The sequence below is a fragment of the Bos mutus genome, chromosome 1 (assembly GCF_027580195.1).
Source record: "Bos mutus isolate GX-2022 chromosome 1, NWIPB_WYAK_1.1, whole genome shotgun sequence".
Classification (NCBI taxonomy): domain Eukaryota; kingdom Metazoa; phylum Chordata; class Mammalia; order Artiodactyla; family Bovidae; genus Bos; species Bos mutus.
Genome location: NC_091617.1, coordinates 2,123,988 through 2,148,282, shown reverse-complemented (window position 1 = coordinate 2,148,282; position 24,295 = coordinate 2,123,988). Strand labels below are relative to the sequence as shown.

At 38.4% G+C, this 24,295-nt stretch overlaps 1 protein-coding gene across 6 annotated transcripts in view; it reads right to left on the bottom strand.

Moving 5' to 3' along the window:
- Positions 1 to 24,295, bottom strand: part of SYNJ1 (synaptojanin 1) — a 91,462-nt gene that overhangs the window by 21,464 nt on the left and 45,703 nt on the right. For 5 of the 6 annotated variants that reach the window (XM_070367063.1, XM_070367094.1, XM_070367076.1 and 2 more), the window contains 11 exons: positions 22,966 to 23,131; positions 16,442 to 16,633; positions 14,305 to 14,389; positions 11,133 to 11,273; positions 9,921 to 10,113; positions 9,530 to 9,688; positions 8,233 to 8,389; positions 7,527 to 7,644; positions 7,212 to 7,427; positions 4,174 to 4,252; positions 1,895 to 2,057 (listed from right to left, as the gene is read on the bottom strand). In XM_070367063.1, the coding sequence (XP_070223164.1) occupies positions 1,895 to 2,057; positions 4,174 to 4,252; positions 7,212 to 7,427; positions 7,527 to 7,644; positions 8,233 to 8,389; positions 9,530 to 9,688; positions 9,921 to 10,113; positions 11,133 to 11,273; positions 14,305 to 14,389; positions 16,442 to 16,633; positions 22,966 to 23,131 (1,669 nt within the window). The remainder of the gene's footprint in view (positions 1 to 1,894; positions 2,058 to 4,173; positions 4,253 to 7,211; positions 7,428 to 7,526; positions 7,645 to 8,232; positions 8,390 to 9,529; positions 9,689 to 9,920; positions 10,114 to 11,132; positions 11,274 to 14,304; positions 14,390 to 16,441; positions 16,634 to 22,965; positions 23,132 to 24,295) is intronic. The other variant, XM_070367071.1, reaches the window with a different exon arrangement.

The following is a 24,295-nucleotide window of genomic DNA, read 5'->3' as shown; positions in this document are numbered from 1 at the left end:
CATCAGGATTAAGCTCCTCAAGTGTCTCCACTTCAAAACAACACTTCAGGGAGCAACTGCCTTCATCTCTCTTTCTCCCGCCTCAGGCACACTTCTGTCGAGAGTTGTCTACAGACACTTTCTGCGCTTCCTCATCTTCCATCCACACCCCGATTTACCACCATCTGGCTTCTTCACTCCACTGAAATCACTCTCCTGAATGTCACCAACAGCTTCCTCCCCTGGTTCCAAGCCCAAAGGGCAAGCTGTGGCGCTCACTTCTTCTCGCCCTGCGACAGAGGACACTATAGATCATTTTTCCTTATCATCTTTTCTTCACTTGGTCTTTAAGCACTATATTCTCCTGGCTCTCTGACATTTCTAGTCGTTTCTTCTGCTTTTCCTTTTATGGGCGGCCTTCTTCTGCCTGTCCTTCAAAGTCTGCGTTTCAGTTCCATCCCAGGAAGTCCTCTCCCATCTCTATCAGGTTTCTGGCCAAGCAATCCAAATGCAGGGCCTTACCTATCATCAAAGCTCCGGGCTCTCTGCTGAGTGCCAGGCCCACATGCCCACAGCTTACTTCTGGACCCAATGCACCCCACAGATGCCACAACTTCAACACATTCAAAACCAAACTCAGGATTCCCTGCTGGTCCAGTGGCTAAGACTCCGTGCTCCCAATGCAGCGGGCCCAGGTTCGATTCCTGGTCAGGGAACCAGATCCCACATGTCACAACTAAGGGTCTGCATGCTAAAGATCCTGCATGCTGCAACTAAGACCCAGTGCAGCCAAATAAACAAACACTTCAAACAAAACAGAAAAGAAATTCACCTTCCATCCACACCCACTCCTCTTCTTGTTCTTTCTTCCCTTCCTCTTGCACAAGCACATCTGCATCATCTACTTAGATCCTTTTGTCCCCTTAGGTCTCTGCACATTCCTTCTTCCTGGTTATATCTCTCTATCCTCTTTAATCTGATTTTCACTCAGTCTTCAGATTTTCAGTTTCAATTTCTCTGGGTACATTCTCCTAACTGTCCAACTCTAAGTTAGGCCCAAGAACTACAGCAGCACCGTTCACGAGTGTGTTGATGTCACCGTCTGCCTACTTGTAGGTAACACCCACTGAGCTGTGACTTCAGGGACGGCAAGGATGCCATCTGTTGAATTTCCAGCACTTAGCATGTAACTGGCACATAAAAGGTAAGTGCATAAACGTGTGGACCAAGCAAACAAATTAACAGAGAAATATGAAAACAAGCTGATCTTCTAAGGTGTTCAACTCTTAAATGTGTTACCTAGAGCTACAGGATATCACAATATGATATATTGCCCTTTTATAAACTAAGGTATGCATTTTAGTGGAAAATATGTTAAAATAATATAGCAGATACAGCATTAAAAAGCAAATACATTTCTTAATCACATTTAAGGAAATTATTATATTAAGATAACCTGGCCCACTCTTAAACTTGAGATGATTACATCTACATGAGTGGGTTCAGTTTCAAATGTGTTCCCAGCCACTTTAAGAATTTTTAAAATGACTTTGAAATATATCCTCTTTGGTTGTAAATATTTTGAACTCATTTCTGCACAGAACTCCTACTCTTCTACTTTAACTACAATCAGTGGAACCAAACCACACACCAAAAATACCACTTTGTGCTTTTATCACACAAGGACATAAACTAACTATTGTAAAGGTCTTGACCTTTGTATGGCAGAAGGGCACACACATCTGAAGTCTGTGTAACAAGCAAAAAACACACAATACAATGTAAACCAAATCTGATTAATACTTCTCTGAGTGTTACAAGAAGAAACAGAAGGACAGATTTGGAGACTGAGACTTTGCTGATGGGAAGGAAACCTGTCTAGAAGGATAGAAGTCAATGTGCTCCATGAGCAGACCTTCCATATCGAAGTCGGCCGTGACCTCCGCGTCTTCACCTAGGAGGGTGGAGCTGGTTGATGATGGCAAGGGGACGTTGATTTTCTCTAAGCTCATTTCTTCTTCCAAAGTTTTGATCCAGTCTGGACTTTTTAAAGTAATTGTTATTGTCCTACCCAGTAACTGGTTGAGTAAAAGAGATACAAAATTAAAAATTCATTGGCATGAAAATTAAGTATCTTGGAATAAAGTGTCTGTTTAAGTTATAACAATAGTATAGGCTTAACTCAGATTCATTCAACACAATCATTTCACATATATTGTATTGTCACCTAGTTTCAAATGTCCCCAATCCTCCCTTTAAAAACCTGTTAGGGAGTTTCCTGGTGGCCTAGTGGTTAGGACTCCAGGCTTTCACTGTCATTGCTGTTGTTCAGTTGCTAAGTCATATGCATCTCTTTGCGACCCTATAGACTGCAGCATGCCAGGCTCCTCTGTCCTTCACTGTCTCTCGGAGTTTGCTCAAACTCATGACCCTTGAGCTGGTGATGCCATCACTGCCATGGTCCAGGTTTAATCCTCGACCTCAGAACTGAGATTTGGCCACACAGTGTGGCCAAAACAAAACAGCCTACTGCTGCTAATCTCAGGTCTTCTTTTCTAGGATGCACACAAATTTAAGTTTTCTTTGCTGCAGTAAATATCTTTCCCGAGCCAGATCTAAATTCACTGACAACTCTGCTACATAAATTTATACTTCCTTTAATTTTGATCCACAGATTAATTGTTTAATTAATTAATTAATTAATCCACATGAGACAATCAAAGAAAGGACAGTATAAAATTCTTAAAATACTTTCCTGTTCATTTAGACTTTTCAGCATTTCAAATGTCACAAGCATACTTAAGAGAATCTAAGATCATTTTAAATCAACAAAAATTAACCATTCTGAAAACACAAAGACTGGTATCTGTGAAACTGGCACACTGCTGTTCCTAAAAAGTTGAGGAGCTTTTAGACAAAAGTATAGTCTAAAATAATCAATGTATTATAATCAAGTTACATTGTCCTGTCATATTAAAAATACTTTCCTTAAATGCTACTGACATCAGAATTCTTTCATGGCACAGTCTGAAAGGCTGACAGCTGCCGGCCTGAACAGTACAGTCGTGTTTAATAGGAATTTAGCGTCCATGCTGAGGTTTGAAGTCAGAACTAGGATTCTGGACCATTTATTTTTTTAAGTCAATAGGCTTCATGGACCATTTATTTTTTTAAGTCAACAACCTTTGTTATGCATTCACCAAAGAATACTAACAAGTCTTCTTAAGCCTCAATCACTACAATGGCCACTTAAGATGTACTTCATCAAGAATATTCACTTGGCAGAGATCAGAACTGAATGAAAAGGAAGAAATTTAGATGCTGGAAAAAAAAATGCTCAAGCAGGTTATCCTTTAGGTTTGCTCTGCTTACACTGTACTTTTTCCAGATTCTCCCCTGAAATGGAAGAGTTCCTATCGATCTACTTGTATCTAGAAGATCTGGGCTGAAACAACTGTAATAACAAAGACAGAGGAGAGGTTTGGACACGTCTGACTTTCAAAATGTTCTCCAGAAACATTATTTTTTCAGAATTTTGAAAATCTTTTAAGGGAGCTAAGGGTGGGCACTTTCTAAAAGTGTAACACAGACTTGAGGGTGAGGGACAGAGCTGAAAAAGAAGGGAGGAAAAAAACTAAACAAGGAAAATGACCAGGGGAAAGACAAAAGAAATATTCAAAAAAGGAGTAAGAGCTGACAAGGGATGCCAAATTGAGAGCTGCTCTTAAATATTAATGACATCATGGGAGGAGGAAAAGCTTAAGATATTAAAGGCAGAATTAAATTTAAAAATCAGTAATTTCTATACGGTGAAAACAACAAAGTCACAAGACGAACTGGGAAGAACATGTACAGCACATTATGAAAAGGAATTAACATCAGGGAAGCTTCAAAAGATGAATACCCCAGGGGGAACACAGGCTGAGGTCATAAACAGCTTGCCAGAGAAGTATGAAACGATCAGTTAATTGAAAAACTCTCCACTGAAATCTTAACACAGACGTGACATACTACTTCTAGTTTTTCAGATTGTCAAAGTTAAAAATAATTAGGATGTTGGATGTTAGGTAATCCGAGGCATCATGCAACTAGATATTCGAAACACGTTTAGATAATTTGCTGCATGTATCTTAAAAATACAGTCCTCAGACACTAAATCACTGAATGGTTTAGATTCAACAAATGCTACTTTACCTCTTTCCCATTCAGGTTCAGAACATTCAAGGCAGAGCTTCCCTCTAAAAACGTAACCCACATTTTATCTTCCACAAATCTTTAAGGAAGAGAAAAACAAACAATAAAAAAACGTAATGAATACCTCAGATATAACCAGCCCAAAGACTCGTCCAATGATTACTGATGAGCAAGGACTTACAGAGGCTAGGAAGCAAAAATACAAGCCTGAGAGCGGCAAGGCCAGCGGTGACCTGGAGAGGGCTCTCTTTCCCTAAAAGCATTCAAATTCCTTTAGATACTGGGTTGGCCAAAAAGTTCAGGTTCCCCCCCTTGGAAGGTATGGAGAAACCCAAACGATGTTTTTTGTCAACCCAATACAGTATTACTAAAACTGTCTGTCAGAAGGAATGGGCCTGCGGAACTCCAAATGTGTGTTGTACTTTTTTCCTATTTTTACTCAATAGGATAGAAGCATTCTAGACTTTCCCCCCAATTAATATAAGTAGCCTGCCCCATCTACATTTCCAGGAAATCTCTTATTTACATATAATTTACATATGATGACTTCAGTCATTCCCTAACAGTTGGCTTATTCTAGAGCTGAAGGTGATGATCAGTTTAGCCTACAGGTGACAGGGGACAGTATTCCTGTCCTTCTTTACTTTCAGTGTCTCCCCTGTCTGTTCTACCTTGGTGGTCTTAAGGTGGAACAATCAGAATATTCTAGGTTAGGAGGTACCACATGGTTTTATAACGTCAGCATAACATTACCCTTGTTTTGTTACCAGTACTTGTTCTGTTACCAATACTTTTTCCAATAATAACAAGCATTTTGGGGAAAGCTTTTGGTTGCAATTTAATACTGTCAGGGGAGTGGGTAATTTTCCTCGGTTCTGTCTCGACACAACAAAAATTTGAGGTGATGGACGTTAAAGCCCTTGGCACATCACACATCTCAGACAGTGTTACAGCTCCCACAGTTTTATTTAGAAAATAAAGGAAGATACAACCTCGAGGCATGAGGGCATGCCGACCCAAAAGACGGGATGAGAAAAGAGAGCGAGCAAGCGCGGGAGACAGAGAGAGACAATGAGCGTGCACGCGTGGGAGAGACCCCCAGCCCTTTGGCTCCTCTTTTTATATGTTTTTTTCTCCCTCTGGGCCTGCCCTACATAAACGGGGCTAGCCAGGAGTGCTGTTTGTTCTACCTGAGGTCCTCACTCCGGTCCTCAGACCTTCTTCTGTCCTATTTTCAAGAGCTTTTCCCTTGTCTTTTAATCACCATCATTCTGGACTCCTTTTTCCTATTCTTAACTACCTAATAACACCAAGCTCTTTAGAGACTAGAAAAAAGGCAGGAAGGTCCTATCCCTGCGTCAGTCGTTCCTTCCTTATATACACTATGGGTTCTCTCTCACCCAGAGAGAGCGCTCGCTTTCTCTTTTCTCGTCCTGTCTTTTGCGTTGGCATGCCCTCATGCCTCAAGGATGTATCTTCCTTTATTTCCTAAATAAAACCAAGGGAGCTGTAACACTATCCGAGAGCTGTGATGCGCCAAGGGCTTTAATATCCGTCGCCTCAAATTTTTGTTGTGTCGAAATAGAACCAAGGAAAATTACCCACTCCCCTGACAGTGTTAAATTGCAACCAAAAGCTTTCCCCAGAATGCTTGTTATCATTGGAAAAAGTATTGTAAACTCTGAGCAAGAGTTCACACTTGCTCGCAAGAACACTTAACTGCTCTGTGCTGCCCACTCACACAGTCCACATGATGCTCCCAGTGGTTCGGTGTTTCTGTACTTGGCAACGCTTACTGTCATTGGGAAATTTCACCATGTACTTGCTGGAGTCTTAAGATCTCTAGAGATTTTTTGTTTCATTTTAAACCTGTAGGGTAGATCTTTGTCAAACAATTTGAGGTAAGTCTAAATATAATTTCTTCTCTATTTGCCCATTTACTCTCAGAAAGGAGAGGAGGCTTCTCAGGCAAGCTTCTCACCCTGCAAGAAACCAAGCCATCTTCATTCTGTGGGCTGTTCTGGTAAACACCTAAGGAAGCCATTACACACACGCTTATCTTTCTTAGATTCCGAATAGGAACTGAATCTTCAATTCCTCCCCTGTCTGCCAGAGCACCCAGTATAGAGACTTGCCCACTAAACAGCTATGAAACATCCCTCAATAAACACATGAAACAGCACAGAAAGGAATTTAATAGTACCTCTTCCCTATGAAATTCAAACACATGTTATTCAGTTTGTCAAAATTGCTGTACACTGGGAAGAGAACATTTATTTCAACAACGCAAGAGGCATCTGGTTCTGCAAAAGGCAGATGGTTAAGTCAGTGCCGGAAACCAAGGCAGGGAAGGATGACTCCTAACTGTGTGCCGGGCAGCGCCGCTCCTCCATCAGACGGAAATCAAATCACTTAAAATTACTGAGAACATCTAATGTCTTAAACGGAGGGCAGAAAAGTCATTCTGCTTTACTTCTATCACTCCTCAAAAAACTAAAATACTAATATCACACGTTCACTTTTCCACAGGGCTTCCATGTTATAGTGTACAGAAATCTGGAGAGAACATATCTAAATGTGCACGTATTTTTGTCATCACATGTTCACGTGAAGTTTCACTACTCAACTTTAAATTTTCTAAGCAGAGAGTCCAGTTTCAAAACCCATGGGTTTTTTGAATAATATTTCTATAGCATGATTTTCTTTTAGTTTGAAGATACAAATATTCACGGTGGTTTACTTGCTAAATCGTGTCTGACTATTGCAATCCCATGGACTTAGCCCGCCAGGCTCCTCTGTCCATGGGATTTTCCAGGCAAGAATACTGGAGAGGGTTGCCATTTCCTTGTCCAGGGGATCTTCCCAACCCAGGGACTGAAGCCAGGTCTCTGGCGCTGCAAGCAGATTCTTTACTGACTGAGCTACCAGGGAATTTCCACAAATACTCACATACTAGTCAAATACTAAGAAAGGTAACTTTTAATACAGAAGATATTATTTGTGAATCATGAGTTGCTTTTTTTTTTTACATTACTCACCTTATGAGTATAACTTCACCGAAATTTGTAAACTGCTGTAAAAGCTCATCAATCAAAGCATCGTTGAAAAAATTATTTTCTGGTAAAGAGCTTTTGATTGAGACCAACACCGTACCATCTGGTGGACCCTGAACTGCGATTACTTCTTTATAAATGTTTTGCCTCTCTTCAGCTTCAACTTCAAATATATCAATATCGATCAGGGCAACAACAGGCCTTCGGCATGAAGGAATGGAGACATGTTAGGAACATTACAGAAATGATGTATTTCAAATAAATTTCAAGCATGATTAGAAATACAGAGATTGCTTAAACCTATGGTCAGAAGTCTTCAGCTCAGCCCTTCCGTAGTGCAGCAAAGTGCCAGGAGTCCATGTGTAGAGGATTTTGCTTTCATCTTGAAAACTAGCATTTAGGAGATCTAAATCTTCAGCTGCAGTCAGAATAAAACAGAACACAGGCGAAGTCACCTGAGCATGACAGACCACAGGAGCTCCTTCATTTCACTAGCTTCAGTTGCCTGAGGCTGGGACATCAGACACACTTGCTGATGGGCATGAAGTCTAGACTCTGTTAAGTCAGGGTTTTTTGGTGAGGTCATCATATTATGCTTTACTTAGTTAAAACTACAATGAGCCTTTACTTCTGAGACTTCATGACCAGAGTTTTACAAATAACTGAACAGACAAGTAGCAGTTCAAAATATTTGCAAAACCACTTGAGTTATTCCAGTTAGAAATCTTACTTAGTATTCAGTTGTTAATTGCATAAAAATGTTTTTCCTTGCTTTTCTTTATATGACACTATTTCACTGAAAGAAAACAGATTGAAAAATCAAAGTGTTTATTATAAGCAGGTCTGAGAATTTTTTTAAGTTTTATATTTGAATTATATTTATTTTATTCTAGATAACCTATGCTGAGAAAAAAAAAATGTAGTCCTCTTGGCCTTATTTGGCATTTATATCATTCCCCTCTTCCTTGTAAAATTTGCATTGACTTATTTAAATGAAGATGTCCACCTGATCTATCAAAAGGCCACTTCCGTCTTCTCCAGAGGACACGGTCTGTCCATGCAGGGGTGCGGCACTTTTCACTAGTGTCGTAGTCATCAGAAAACAAGTCGTATTTATACGTTGGAGCAAAGGTCACTTTTCCTTCTAAAAATCCTCTAAAAATCTAAAATAAACATACATAAAGGAAGTTATTTCAAAAAGGCAAAAACATTCTGTTTTCATTCGGGCAGTCATGCACTAAATGTCTATTATGTGCTAGAGACTCGTGAAATCTATGTGCCTCTGAGGAACACTTCTAACTGAATGGAACAGAGCTTAAGGCAAAATGACCTAGGACGCGGGCTTTATCATCTCACTCACTTGACGTCTGAGTAAACAAAGTACAAAAACTCGAACGATGAACTTCCACCAGACTTTTGAGCAGTATCAAACGTTTAGAACTGTATGGGATTTTGGAAATCACATTGTGTGATGTCTTATTCTCAAGAGGAACTGGGGCCTAAGAAGGTTACATGGTATCCATCAGAATTAAAGTCTGATGATCAGAAAGGTACTATATCAAGTGGCCTCAATCACCTCTTCCTAAAAATTTTTTTAAAATAAATTCTTCCAAGGACTTCTCTGGTAGTCCAGTGGTTAAGAGCCTGCGCTTCCAATGCAGGGCAAGGTGCAGGTTTGATCCCTGGTCAAGGAACTAAGATCCCACATATCACACAGCATGGCCATAAATAAGTAACAAAAAATGAAAGTAGATTACCATAGGATCTTATGAGCCAAACAGCAGTAGCCTTGATGAGTAAGATCTTAAATTTGCTACTGCTGAAAGAAAAAAAGTATCTTCTTCTACTTGAAGGTGAACTTTATAGAGACATGATATACTTTTCCTCCTGGAAATTATTATAAGTTTTCCTTTCCTTTTCCTTTTTTTAAAAAGAGAAGGCAAACTATAGATATATATACTTAGTAAAGGCTTCCTGAGTGGTGCTAGTGTGAAGAACCCATCAGCCAATGCAGGAAACATAACAGACCCAGGTTTGACCTCTGGGTCTGGAAAATCCCCAGGAGAAGGGCATGACAATCCACTCGAGCATTCTTGCCTGGAGAATCCCATGGACAGAGGAGCCTGGTGGGCTACAGTCCATAGCGTCACAACAAGAAGGACGTGACTGAAGTGACTTAGCACATACTTATTAAGTGTAGACTCCAAGAGATTGTTAAAAAAAAAAAAAACTTTAGGGAAAGCATGTTTTCATAATCAGACATCCCCTTCTTCCCAATGCAAGTATCTTAGGTATGTATATACCTGTCCAGCATTTTTCTGATTGATAAGCTGATCTCCTGCGATAAGAGAATCCCAGTTTTGCTGTCTGATAAGCTCTTTCACTTCCTCATTAGGGAGATCGATTCGGTAGTTGAAATCGCCACACCAAAACACATAGTCATGGGAGAAGAGCAGCCTTCCCTGGAAGAAGAGAGACAGAATTCCAAACAATCAATTCACAAAATGTTTTACAACTTTTTCTTTGCCTTACCCCTGCCAGGTTCGATTTATTTAACCCCACAGTAATAACACAAGGAGTTATCTATTTGCTGACATTTCTAGGAGTTATTCCAACTTTTCAAAAACTGATATAGAATATGGGGTGAACTATGTTCCAAAGCTTCCTTTTCAAAAACAAGTAGCAAGAGTTTACCATTGGAAAACTCAACTTCCGCGCTATTTCTACAAAATCATCATTTCGTTCTTTGACTTGGGATTGTCCTGCAGCGAAGTGGCTGCAGACAAAGCAGAGGCTTGTGGTGTGGAACAGCATTCGTATTGCAACTGCTCCCTTATTTCCAGTTGCGCCTCCCATTCCAGTTTTCACAGTATCAACCGCAACATCCCTTTGAAAGGAAGAATTTGAAATCCAAGATCAGAAATTTCAACAGTTCTGCATGTGTAAGAAATGAAGAATGTCTATTACATAATTACAACACTATACATCATGGGCATTTTGTAGGGAAGCCTGTGAAATAGTGGAGAGAAACTACTAGCAATTCTTTAATCAAGAACATATTTAAACAAGAGTTACCACATGATACAGGGGTTCCACTCCTGGGGATATATCCGGAGAAAACTATAATTTGAAAAAACACATGCACCCCAATGTTCACTGCAGCACCATTCACAATATCAAGACATGGAAACAACTTAGATGTCTGCTGACAGATGAATGAATAAAGAAGATGTGGTACGTAAATACAATGGAATACTACTTAGCGATACAGACGAACTTATTTACAAGACAGAAACAGACCCACAGACACAGAAAACAAACTTACGGTTACCAAAGGGAAGGCGCGAGTGAGAGGGCATATAGAATGGATAACCAACAAAGACCTATTATATAGCACAGAGAACTATACTTATTTTTTTGTAATAACCTATAAGGGAAAATAATCTTAAAAAGATAGACACACACACACACAAGTGTATAACTGATCACTCTGTTGTATACTTGAAACTAACACTATTAAATCAACTATCACCCATCATGCATGTTCATGCACAGTCATGTCCGACTCTTTGCGACCCCATGGACTGTAGCCCGCCAGGCTCCTCTGTCCATGGAATTTCCCAAGAAAGAATACTGGAGTGGGTTATCATTTCCTTCTCCAGAGGATCTTCCTGACCCAGGGACTGAACCCCTGTCTCCTGTGTCTCCTGCATTAGCAGGTGGATTCTTTACCACTGAGCCACCTGGGAAGTCCATATAAATCAACTACACTTCAATTAAAAAAAAAAAAAAAACACTCAGAAACAAGAACCATGCGTCAGTGTTTCTCTGAAGCCAAAAATACGCCAGGCCTTTTGGTTATCTGGTGTTAGGAGGCAGCCTTCGGAGCGCCATCTGTCTACTCACCTGATGAAGGGAGCGTGCTGTGGTCTGATAAAAACAAACAGACAGACGCCCACCAACTGCTCAGAGGCCAGCAGCACATACTTGTTGTCTCTGGAGATGGTCTTCTGAAGTTCCGCAGCCCAGAGCTTCTGATTTGTTGTGCTACCAGAAAATATTAACAAGGGAATCTTCAAAAAGACGGTGACAGTAATACAGCCTATTTCTGTAGGACAATTATCAATTATACCTTTATGTGCCCAAATTTAATAAAATTAGTGACATCACGAAATCCACACCAACAGTGAAATCTTTATGCGGGCTGGGTGTTTTTGTCTCCTTTAAAAAAGGAAAACAGAAAACTGAGCCAAAAGAACATCACACGTCAAAAGCCTATCCTATGACTCCCTTACAAAGAAAATTTGAGCTTTCTTATTAAATAAGTGCTCACTGTGTAAGTAATCTCAAGCTTGTACGCTTTATTTTCTCCTTATTTATTCATTAGGATAACAGAGAAGAACATGCTTCCAGATGCAATTTTCCCCTTTTTCTTATTTCCATGGATTATAATATCTCTTTAAAAACTTATTATGGAAAATTTTAAACATATTCAAAAAAGATAAGCATAAAATAAACCACCATATACCCATTAACCAGCTTCAACAATTATCCACATTTTGCCAATCTTTCTTCTTCCATAACTCCCCACCCCTTTCTCTAATCTTGGAATATTTTACAACAAATTTGAGAAAAAATTATCCATTTTACCCAAAAATGCTTTACTAAGCATCACTAATGCAACAGGATTTTTATTTTTCTGTAATCAAAAGGCCATTATCACACTTAGATATTAACAGTTCCTCAATATCATATAATACTGAGTTCATATTTACATTTTCCTGTTATCTAAAAAAAAAGTTTCTTATAGTAGGTTTCTTTAAAACAAGGTCCAAATAAGGTCTACACATTGCATGTGCTTGTTGCCTCCTCAAGTCTTTCTCAGTCTTTAACTGTCTCTCAGCTTGCCCCATCCTCTTTTTTAATGCTCTTTATGTTTTAAGAAGCTGGGTTATTTGTCTGCAGGACGTTTAACAGTCCAGATTTGCCTGATGTGTCTTCATGATACTTTGCACTTCTGTCAGCTTTGTTTTAAACTGGTAATAAAGAAGCATGATTCAATTTTATTGATTTGTTTTGGCAAAAATAACCTCATGGTGGTATAATCAGCCTTGCATCACAGCAGGAAGCATGTAATCTCTGAGATATTATATCTAATAGGCTGTTCAGACTGTGACAATTAACTCATTATAAAGAAGTTCCTCCACTGATCCTTCTATAAGGTTTTAACATCAACTGATGATCATTGCCTAGATCCATTATCAACAGGGGTTGCAAGCTAAGTTGCTTCAACCGTGTCTGACTCTCTGCTACCCAATGGACCATAATCTGCCAGGCTCCTCTGTCCATGGGATTCTCCAGGCATGAATACTGGAGTGGGTTGCCATTTCCTTCTCCACCAACAGAGGTTACAACATGTTGATTTCATAAATTCAGCATTCCATGGGCATTTGTAATGAATTGGAATTCTTCTGTAAAGAACTTTTATCAACTATCCAGTTATTATGAAACATGTTTATACAAAGAAGGTAGGGAAAATGCTTGTCTTTCTCTTTATACATTTTCAGAGTAATAGGTTTGTGCCCAAGATGCGTCCTACTCTTTGTGACTCCATGGACTGCAGCCCTCCAGGCTCCTCTGTCCATGGAAATTCCCAGGCAAAAATACTGGAATGGGTTGCCATTCCCTTCTCCAAGGGATCTTCTCAAACCAGGGATCAAACCTGGGTCTCCTGCACTGCAGGCAGATTCTTTACCGTCTGAGCCAACAGGGAAATCCCAAGAACCTCCAACACCAAGCAAAAATAGCCATTTCACCTAAGAACATCCTGATGAAGCAGTAAACATTACTAATTTTGTCAAAGCTCAATCCTAGAAGCCCATCTTTTTATATTCTGTGTAATGAATGGAAAAATACAAACCAACCACTTTTGCTGCACACTGAACACATACATGATGGCTGTTTCAGAAAAAAGCACTCAAGTCTGAGGTCAGAGCTGAAATGCCACTTTTTTTATAGAATACAATTTTTACTTGGAAGAACTAGTGACAGACACACTATGATTATTCAAATTTAGACTATCTGGCAAACATGTTTTCAACCATGCCTGTGTTTTCAAAGGACATGACCTATGGTGTATATTTCTAATAATAAAATTTACATTTTGAAAGAAAAGGGGGAATTTTGATAAACCTGTATTTGCTACTGTGATCTTGACAGCTTCCCAATAGTTGAAGAATTTGCTGAAGAGATTAAATTAATTTGGTGATGAAATTAACCAATATTATGTTTTGATATTATATAATGACATGTATCAAAATCTGAAAGATCTACATAATTCTGAAAGATCTACATAATTAGTTTACTACTACTATGTTCCAAATGCCTAATGAATGACGTGTCAAAATCACGCACGGGTAAAAGACAGACCGATGTTTTGGTATAACTGAGCACAAAAAGTTCATCACTATGGTTTCAGATTCCACACTGTAACTAACCACCAAAAATGACTATTTGCTGAGTATTATCAGAGAAGAAAAAATCTAAAAAGGCTACTAAAATATTTTGGTTTCCAACTACGTATTTATGTGATTTTCTTCATATATTTCAATCAAAACAACACACTGCACAGACTAATGCAGAGGTAGATGTGAGAACCCAGCCATCTTAAACCAGACTAAACAGATTTGCAAGCTATCAATTGATGCCATCCTTCTTAGTAAATTTTTGTTTTGGAAAATAGTTACTTTTCAGAAAAAAAATGTGTTACTTATGTTAACATGTAATGAGTTATTATTTTTAAATGAACTGAATGCTTAAAAATTTTTGTCTCTAATTTCTAATGTGATACGTATCAAGAGATAAAACCACATAAATAAAAGTTCTTTAAGATCTTCAACATTTTTAAGAGTGTAGAAAGACCTGAAACCAAAAAGTTTGAGAACTATTATTTGAATTACAGTTTAAAAAGCACCTTCACATATATTATCTCTATCTATGCTTGTAGTAAGTACTTAGTTACCTGTCCCCCATGTTCATCAACTAGAAAGTTTCCCTGTGTGTTACCTGGCTGGCTTACCTTGCATTCACAATGTTTCCAGCATTCAGCTCTACCATTTCCTCAAAACCAATTGCAAATATATCCATTGGTTTACTTCTTTTATCTAAAATTAAGCATCCAAGAAAGCCTTTTAAAAGATGGCCTTAGTTAAACGGCAACTTCCCTACCCCAACAGAACTAAGACAAACATCAGATCTCATACAAGTCCATTTTTGTGTTCCAAGTTTAACCAAAAACAAATTAAAGGCAAAAAACCATGAGGGGGGACAAAATTACTTTCAATTTCTATTTAGGTGACCTAAGTTTGCTTTTCTTGGAAGACTATTATTCTTGAAGATAAGTCCTTTCAGAAATCATTTTTGAAAGAACTGTTGTTATGGTTTGAACCATGGACAGCAGAGAAACAAGCTGCTTCTCAAAGGCTAAAAGATGAATCCAAATGGATAAGTAATTACTTAAAATTTTTTTAAATTATTTATTTTTAATTGGAGGATAATTGCTTTACAATGTTGTATTGGTTTCTGCTGTACAACAACATGAATCAACCCTAAGTATACATAAATCCCCTCCTTTTTTAGCCACCAAGAAATTTTTCAGAAAGAGCACAAACAATAAGGTGGGCGAGTAACCAACTCAAATTAGAGCAAACAGTTGAGAGGGAATTTTACACTTTAATTTGGAAATTCCTAGGTGGAAGCAATCTAGGAAAATGGGAAGTCAGGGCTTCAGACCCCTCTCTTCTAGCCATTAGCTCTCCCATGGCTTACCAAAAGAGAACAGAACTGCTTTAGATAAGCAAGCCCAGGGTAGCCTGGGTGGCCCAAGCATTCAGAAACGGGACAAATAGCTAAGAGAAAGAGCTTATATAAATACTATGAACAAATACTGAGGAATAAAAAATGTAAAGTATTCACTGACTGCTATTGTGTGCAAGGCTTACATGTGAATCTTCTCTTTTATTACAGACACCTTACGAGACAGATTACATCTGCCTGTTATTTACAGACAGGAAACTGAGGCTCTGGAAAATCTAAGCAACTTGCCCAAGTTCACACACAAAGTGCAGTGCGGCACAACTCCAGAATCAAACTGCCAGATGTCCATCCCTAAATCCTGGCTCTGTCACTGCCAACTGCCTGACGTTGGGCGTGTCACTTCTCTTCCTGTGTCTCAGTTTCCTCATCTAAAAACTGAAATACTAAGAGTGGCTATGTATTAGGTCTGTTATAATGATTAAATGAATAGATGTCAAGTACTCATAATAGTAGTGTTAGCTGTTACTTTATTATTGTTATTACTATTAATACTACAGCTACAATTTCAAGTTAGGTTCAATGTAAAATGAAAAGCAGCATTTTAGTAAAAGTTTAGGGAAATTCCCAGGGTTTAAGGTGTGACTGATTAAAGGCAACTAAAAAAGAAAAATCTGTATCTCACAGTATTTCCTATACATATCTCCTTCATAAATAACACTTGGTAAATGTGTACCATTTTAAAAAGGAATTCAAGTTGAAGCAAACAGTCCTCAAATCCATGATTCTAGTTAAAAATCTTAATACAAGCATCCTCAGCTTAAGTACTGGCTATTAAGAGCTTGGTGGTAGAGTACCCAAACTCAGTGATGAGTTTTTACAAGGATGAATCAGTATTGTTCTGTTACAGGGACAATAAATGTCAAAATGAGTTTTGTAAACCTACTCATGACCTACCCTATTTCTTATCTTAGCAAATAAAGGACTCTATTTGAAAAACAAAATACATTAGGTTTGAAAAATTCTTAATCACAAAATAAATTTGCTATGCATCAGTTTAAAGAATAAAAACAGGAGAAAAAAAATCACATCTTAAAAAAATAAATACACAAACCCACACACAAAAGAGTTATCTACTCATGTATGGATTACATTTTCTGAGAACCAAATAACAAAAAGATTTCTCACTTTACCATAGGTTCCTATGAAGTAGTAGAGAAAGGTCTATGAATACAAAAGACCTAAGATTTGAAGAGATTTGATCTCTAAGAAGAATGCTGGGCTTCAAATGTATATATAGAAGTTTCTTTTATAAAGTACTGCATATTGTGAAGTGCCACATTTGTTTTCTAGGTTAATACATCAGAGTCAGGGTTAATTAATCCATATTGTAAGAAGCCAACCTTGAAACTCCTGGATGCCAGCTAACTTGGGGGCATCAAGAAGCCAGTCCGTAAGGGTCTGATTCTTAAAAGCTATGCTGCGAAACTGCTTCCCGCCATTCACGTTCCATGTGCCCACACATACTCGAATTTTCTTGGGCTTTGAATACTTGTAGAAATTCTCACACATACTCTTTAGTACTTTAGAAGATGCTGGTAAAAACAAAATACAACAAAATTTTGGGTGCGTGAAAACATTTACAAAAATTGATCTTCATAACTGAGAGATGATGGCCAGAAAGTACGATTACCATCATTGGCACAAACAAGCATCAAATACATGCACAGGCACAAAAGAGATAAGCCTTGAACACAGAGCCCAACACAATGCAAGTAACCAACACACTTTGAAAATATCAACTACGTGAAGTACAACAGCCCAAGTAAAAAAAACTATTACAAAATTAATTCAGCAACATAAAACATGCAAAACAGTTCTGTTTCAGTGAAGTAGTACATCATTTTATGATACACAAAATCAGAGACTGCAAATTTTAAGGAATATAGCAACTGACTTACAGACAACTTTCATTCGGAAGCTAGTAAAAATAAGTTATTTTTCCCCAAAGAAAGATGTTCAAGAACCATGACATATAGGACTCTAACTACTCACAGGTAGCTTGATGAAAAACAGCTCCCTGACACAAACGCAAATCATGGACAATAATGAGATGCTGGAGAATGAAGCCATTACTAAAAGCCTCCCAGATCACAGGTGACACCGTCTTCACCAATGTTCTACAAGACCCCAGACAATCTGCCCTGCCTCTCTACCCTCAGCTGCCATCCCACCCTGTCGCTCACTGCTCTGGCCCTGGATCCCCTCTGCACTGGCTGCTTCCACTGCTCGCAACACTCTTCCCTCACCGCTTGCAGGCATCAACTCTGCCGTGAGGCTTTTCCTGATCAGCTTATTAAAATGTGCATTCTGTCTCTTACTGTCCATATCACCTCCCTGCTTTACTTTTCTCTATGGTGTTTATTTATTACCATGTACAAACTATGCATTTTATTTATTTATCCTGTTAACTGTCACCCCTCACCGAAAATGGAAGTTCCACGAGGGCAGAAATGTTGGTTGATCTCATTTTCATTTTTTGTGCAGGGGAACCAGAATGAATGGAGCTTCCCTGGTAGCTCAGATGGTAAAAGAATCTGCCTGCAATGCAGGAGACCTGGGTTTGATCCCTGGATCAAGAAGATCCCCTGGAAAAGGGAATGGCTACCCACTTCAGTATGCAAATATATATCCAGAAGTAGATATGCTTGATAATATGATAGTTCTGTGGCTCAGACAGTAAAGAATCTGCCTGCGATGTAGGAGACCCGGGTACAATCCCTAGGTCATGAAAATCCCCTGGAGTAGGAAATGACAACTCACTCTAGTATTCTTGCCTGGAGAATTCCACAGACAGAGGAGCCTGGAGGGCTACAGTCCATGGGGCACAAAGTAGAACATGACTGAGTGACTAACACATACAGAATGAATATCCTTTCATTTTATTTATTTATTGGGATGTGTGAGTGTATGTGCTCAGTCACGTCTGACTCTTTTCAACCATAGCCCACCAGGATCCTCTGCCCATGGAATTTTCCAGGCAGAATACTGGAGCGCATTGCCACTTACTCCTCTAGGAGATCTTCTCACCTAGGGATCGAACCCGTGTCTCTTGTGCCCCCTGCAATGGCAGGTGAATTCTTTACTGCTGCACCACACGGGAAGCCCCGATAGTCGCTTTATAATGTTGTGTCTGTTTCTGCTCTACAGCAAAGGGAATCGGCTACATGTATACATACATCCCCTCTTTTTTGGATTTCCTTCCCATTTGAGCCACCACAGATCATTAAGTCAAGTTCCCTGTGCTATATAGAAGTTTTGGTCTATTTTATTTGCTCCAATATCTCCAGACTAGAAGAGCACCTGGTACATACTGCTGCTGCTTGCTGCTAAGTCACTTCAGTCATGTCCGACTCTGTGACCCCATAGATGGCAGCCCACCAGGCCCCACCGTCCCTGGGATTCTCCAGGCAAGAACACTGGAGTGGGTTGCCATTTCCTCCTCCAATGCATGAAAGTGAAAAGTGAAAGGGAAGTCGCTCAGTTGTGTCCGACTCTTAGCAACCCCACGGACTGCAGCCTACCAGGCTCCTCTGTCCATGGGATTTTCCAGGCAAGAGTACTGGAGTGGGGTGCCATTGCCTTCTCCCGGTACATACTGAGCGTTCAGTAAACAATGGTTAAATGAATAAACATGAAACACATTTTGAATCCTCAATCTCTCTTCTCCACCTACTTTTTGGCTTCCACCTAACTTTCTGCCTTCTAAACCACATTTCACTTAGATTAAGTCAAATCCTGGCACTTAAAGTGAATAGAAACTTCCTAGGACTTCAATCCATTAATAATGATAAAGAATATGCCCTTAAAAGGGTGGTTAACTGCCAAGAGGAGACGGAAATCAAAATGATCTTCACCTCTCACCAGGTGATCTTATTTTATTATGATATTAATTATTATTTTTGGAATGGATACCAAGGTACAGCAAGCAAGCTTGTGAAAGAATGAGTGAAAAAGGCTGATAACATTTTTGGATTAGAATGAACACAGTCTGACTTGTGAATCCTACAAAAGAACTGCAGGTTCAGGTGACAAGCACATCCTCACTGTTCCTAGGGCACATGTATACATCTCTGAGTCTGTTATCTGATTACTTGCACAGAGTCTGGGGGGAATGAAAGCAGATTGTTTTTCTGGCCTGTTGATATGGTTAACTGAATGTTGGCTGAACTTGGATAAAGAATCCTTCTCTATTACTACTGATCAACACTGGTCTTTCTAATCGAAGTCACTGACATTGTTACTACTATGAAAACAGCTTCTACAATCCTTTCTACATGAAAACACAAGCTCTATAATTATTTAATGGCTTAAAATATGCAGCAAGACATACAATGAATTGTGTGAAGAAAACCATGTACCACATTGAGTAAGCTACTAAAGTCAGTTTATAAATGGGAATAAAAAGTTTTAAAATTCCTAGTTTATTCTTTTTTAAAAAAACTGGTTGGCACCTTAATGTGCAGAAAGAAATGTGTCTCTGTTCAAACAGATGTCCATCCCTAAATATCATATCATTTCAGAAAACGGATTTCATGATGTTAATTCAAAAATAAATACAAGTGCTCTCTTCCTCCATCTTCTCAAAAACTTACTTACAGTGTCTTAAAACACTCAGAAAAATAACTAAGTGAAACAAAAATCTTAAGTGATACCAAATCTTAAGTGAAGGGAAGAAAAGATGTCTTTTCAGCAAAGTTTCTGGCAAGAGTTCCTTTTGCCACAGACTCAAGTTTAAAGACAAGATCATAAACCTTGTCCAGAGAATGAAGGTATGAGATTTTTAAGAACTGGAATGACAAGAAAAATAAGACCTTTAGGTCTTACAAACTTGGCTCTTCTAACTTTGCTAGCAATCTTAATGCTTTTTAAAAGATTTCAGATCATATTTTAGTGCAGGTCTTCCAGTTTCAGAAAATATTTCACACACCATATGAGAAAATGAGTCAATGTCTTTTTTAAAATGTTATGTGTGTGACAAGTGCTATTGAGTAGTTGTAAACATCATAGGTAGTATTTCCCATTAATCTGTAAGAGTCACATCTAGGTTTTTTTCAGGACTTCCCTGTTGGCTCAGTGGTAAAGAATCCTCCTGACAACGCAGGATATGCAGGTTCAACCCCCGAGCTGGGAAATCCCCTGGAGGAGGACATGGCAACACACTCCAATATTCTTGCCTGAGAAATTCCATGGACAGAAGAACGTGGTGGGCTATGGTCCATGGGGTCGCAAAGGAGTCAGACATGACTTAGTGACTAAACAACAATAAAGGGTAAAATATAACACTAATAATGTTTGTTCACTGAAATGTAAAAGTAAAATTAAAACTAGATGACCCATATTTAATTGAAATTAAGCACTTGCTACAAGAAGACAAAGAGCTTGGCATAGCTCCTTCTAAATGAAGTAGTCTGTTTTCTCAAACTTAAAATTCTTTTTCTTAGATTAAAACAAAGCATCAATTTATCCTGTCAGAATCAGAGGGAAAAATAAAGTTTCCATTTATTTGTGGCTCTATTTATATACAACATCCGCTTTTTAAAAAAAATTTGAGAAAAAGTTGCATTTATTGACAGGTTGATTTTCTATACTGTACCTGACTGTAACGTCTGTTCAGAAACTACGGATGCATCAAGAAGAAAACAAAGAGTCATTAGTAACACAGTAAGTTACAGTTGAAGTCGAGTGTTATGACAAAACCTTCTCAGACAGCTTCATTTTTTTCTTTTGATTTAGTTTGATGACATTTTTTTCTGATGGCTGAAGGATACCAAAGATAAAATAAATGACAATAACTGATGTAAACCCACTGTATCTAAGAAAAATCCTACGGGGACATAGTGATGTGCAGAGTTTCACAATCAGAAGGTTCTAGGCCTGCTTTCCAGGCCGGTCCCATATGTATGTCTGTTGAGTGTGCAAGTGCACATACTTCTGAGAATACGAACCCGAAAACCTAAGAGGCTGGAGGACACTGAAATATTGCAGATACTGCCCTAATGCACACCTTGGAGTATTTTTTGGGACTCACCAGCTGACAGGTACAATCAGTTCAGTTATTAAAAAAACACATACATTCCAACAGAATGACCAGCTATGCAAGATGGTATAAATTCCCACAGGCATGGGGTTTATGGCAAAAATATTTGGGTTTGGGCACAACATTCAAACACTTCAGCAATGATGTGCCAAGATAGGAACCTGCTATAAAAACAGTAGCAGAACCCTACACATGTTAAACGGTTAAGGGATGGACAAATACGTCTAACATATGGTACTTTATCTTGAAAAAGACTTGAGGTTTGCTTATAAATGAGCAGGAAGATGCCTGTGCTTGTGAGCAATTGTGAATGCTGGAAGAAGGCTTCTCCGAAACTAGATAGTAAGCTGTGACACCAGATATGGGAGGATCTGGCTCATCACACAGTTGGTGAACAGAGGGAGGGAGAGGTCCATGCACATGTATATGTGTGTTTTGTATATTTCTATCCACCTCAGTTCCGCTGAGTACAGCTTTCTGCATTTCTCTAGCACTACTACCACCAGTGAAATATGCATGAACTACTACAGAATTGGCGTTATACTCACAATTTTTCCTGACATAGCATCCCCGTTGGAATAAATTCTCATTCTTAAAATAAGAGCTATAGCAGAATTGACTGTACTGTTTTTTTAAGGGTACGTTCTTCACATAGTAAAATGTGCAGGAAACTAAAAAACTAATGATCAAGTCTGGGAATTATTCAGGTCCCTCACTTCTCTTTCCTTTAATAGCTTACTTTCAGTGGTTGCTGATTAATGCCTCCATATCAAAGAAGGCACGGGTGGAAAGAGGTGATAAGACGCAAATGAGTCAGTGTCTACTGCTGGAAGAAAGCCTGAAGTTAAAAGCAGTAGCTATGATCAGATTCTGGTGTTCAGAGCTTTAGTAGATTTCAGTCCCCCAGTCTACTCACAGATCCCTGAGGAGCTGACTGTAATTAACTACCTTCAGCACCACGCAGAATTCTGAAAGAATCCATGATAACAAGTGATAACCCATGAGGAGGTTATTTGAGGAACAATTTCTCCTAGTTGAACAGGGAAAACTGAAAGGGTTCTTTTGGGGGATAACAGAAGTTAAAAAAAATGTTCAGAGTGCTGGAAAGCTAAAATAGAAAAAAAAAAAATTAAGGGAGTCTAATTTAATAAGTTATACAATGTATACTGAGTTTCCCCATGATCCTGCTTAATATGCTCACTGACATGAGCTCAAATTCTTTTGGTTTTAAAGAAACACAGTGAAAAATCAACAGCTATTCTGAAAGCCTGGCATATATTTTATGTCAAATATTAAAATTGGGGATGACAGTGTCCAATAATAAGCAACATTTTAAAATTATTAATATGATTTAAAGCTTATTCAAACAGCAGCACTTAAAAAGTAAGACCAAGTTATAGAAACGTCTGGGGTTGTGATTAGTAAAATAACCAGAACAGGTATTGTTTTTTTTCAATAAAGCAATGCTTTCTACATAATTAGGTTACTGAATACTGAAAGTACTAGTTGAATATTTTATGAAATCTTGCCTTAAATAAAGTTAGCAATATTTAAATCATTTCCCCCCTCAATCATAATCTATAAAAGAAAACATGCATGGGCTTCAGTTTACAGCTTAATAATTCTGCTAATGCTATAAATATTTTAGGAGAATCAAACTTCCTTTGGAGAATGGAATTTTAGAAAATTACAATGATAGATATTCTTTCAAAAAACTATTTTAATCAACTCAAACTAGAAAGTATATATGTAAATAAGTTTACATTCACCTCTTGGACTTTTAGAAGGAATACAGACAACATAAAGTAAAATATAAAGTACGCCTACCACGCAAACTTCCAGTAGTTAAAAGGGCTCGAGCTTTGTCAGCTAAATCACTATTTAGAGTATTTCCCAGGAGCAAAACATCAATTGCTTCTTGCTTGGAGCTGTCAAAGAAGTTATTCTGAATTGTTCTACTAACTGAACGAGCACCATCTTTTAACTTTCCAGCCTGTTGGGGAAAAAAGCATGGACTTTCATTCTACATTGTTTTCACTCAATAGGTATTCTGAAACTTTAGATAAGTTGTATACGACTTCACTGTAGTAAAAGGACCTCATCATTCCATTCTGAATATCAAACTGTCACATTAAAATGTCACATTAAGGTGTCACTGTTTCCTTTCCTCTTTTGGATAACAGCACTGCAGGGAGACAGAAGGGGCTCAGTGCCATAGCTGCATCCACTGATGACATCCAGAGCAGTAAACCTGTGTAACTGTTTACTGGAGAGGAAACAGACTGAAATGTGCTTACTCAAGGCAAGGAGATCACTTCTCCCATTGTGACTGTCAGGCCTGGGGTGGACGGGGCGGGTGGGGAGAAGCAGAGGAGATAGAGGAGGACACACTGCATGTCCGCACTCTCAGAAAAACTCCAAAGCACACGAACAGCAGAGAATAAAACTGAGATTGCTCCCAAGTAACTGATATTAGTTAGAAACAAAACTGAGCATGAGAGTGAAGGTCTAGCCTGTAACATAGAAACTACAGTTTTCTATTTTAGCTCATTTTGCCTATGTAAATATAAAAATATAAACTGCATGCCAATTCCTACAGTGAGAGAGCTGATTATAACTTCTAGTGAACGTTTACTTCACTCAGGTGTGTTAGTTACCATAAAGATATTTTAATCTTACAGATTTTGATGACTGTTTAAAAAAAAGTTAAAAAAAAAAACTTTAGTTTGCAATATGTAATTTTTATTCCTCAAAGAAATAACAAGGATTTGAGGCTTAAAAATGTTATTTCCTTCCATAAAACAAATGTAAATAACATTATTTTAAAAAGGGGACTCACCATTCACATTATCAGGCAATTAATCAAAAGGAACCCAGAGAAAGGAAAAGAAAGAGCAGTTCAGATGTTAGATTTCAGGTCAATTCAGACTAGTATATTTAATACATAAAATTTCATATCTAGTTTGTTAGAAAAGATCACTGAAAATATATGTAACCTCTGTACATAGACAGTCAACTGCAGAAACAAAGAGGCAGAACATAAAAGAATATTTTAAGCAACAGTTGTAGAGAATCAGGTTTAAAAGCAAGAATTATGTTGTTTATTTAAAAAAGAATACATGAAAGTTTAACATCAGGTTTTTCAAAACAGGGACCA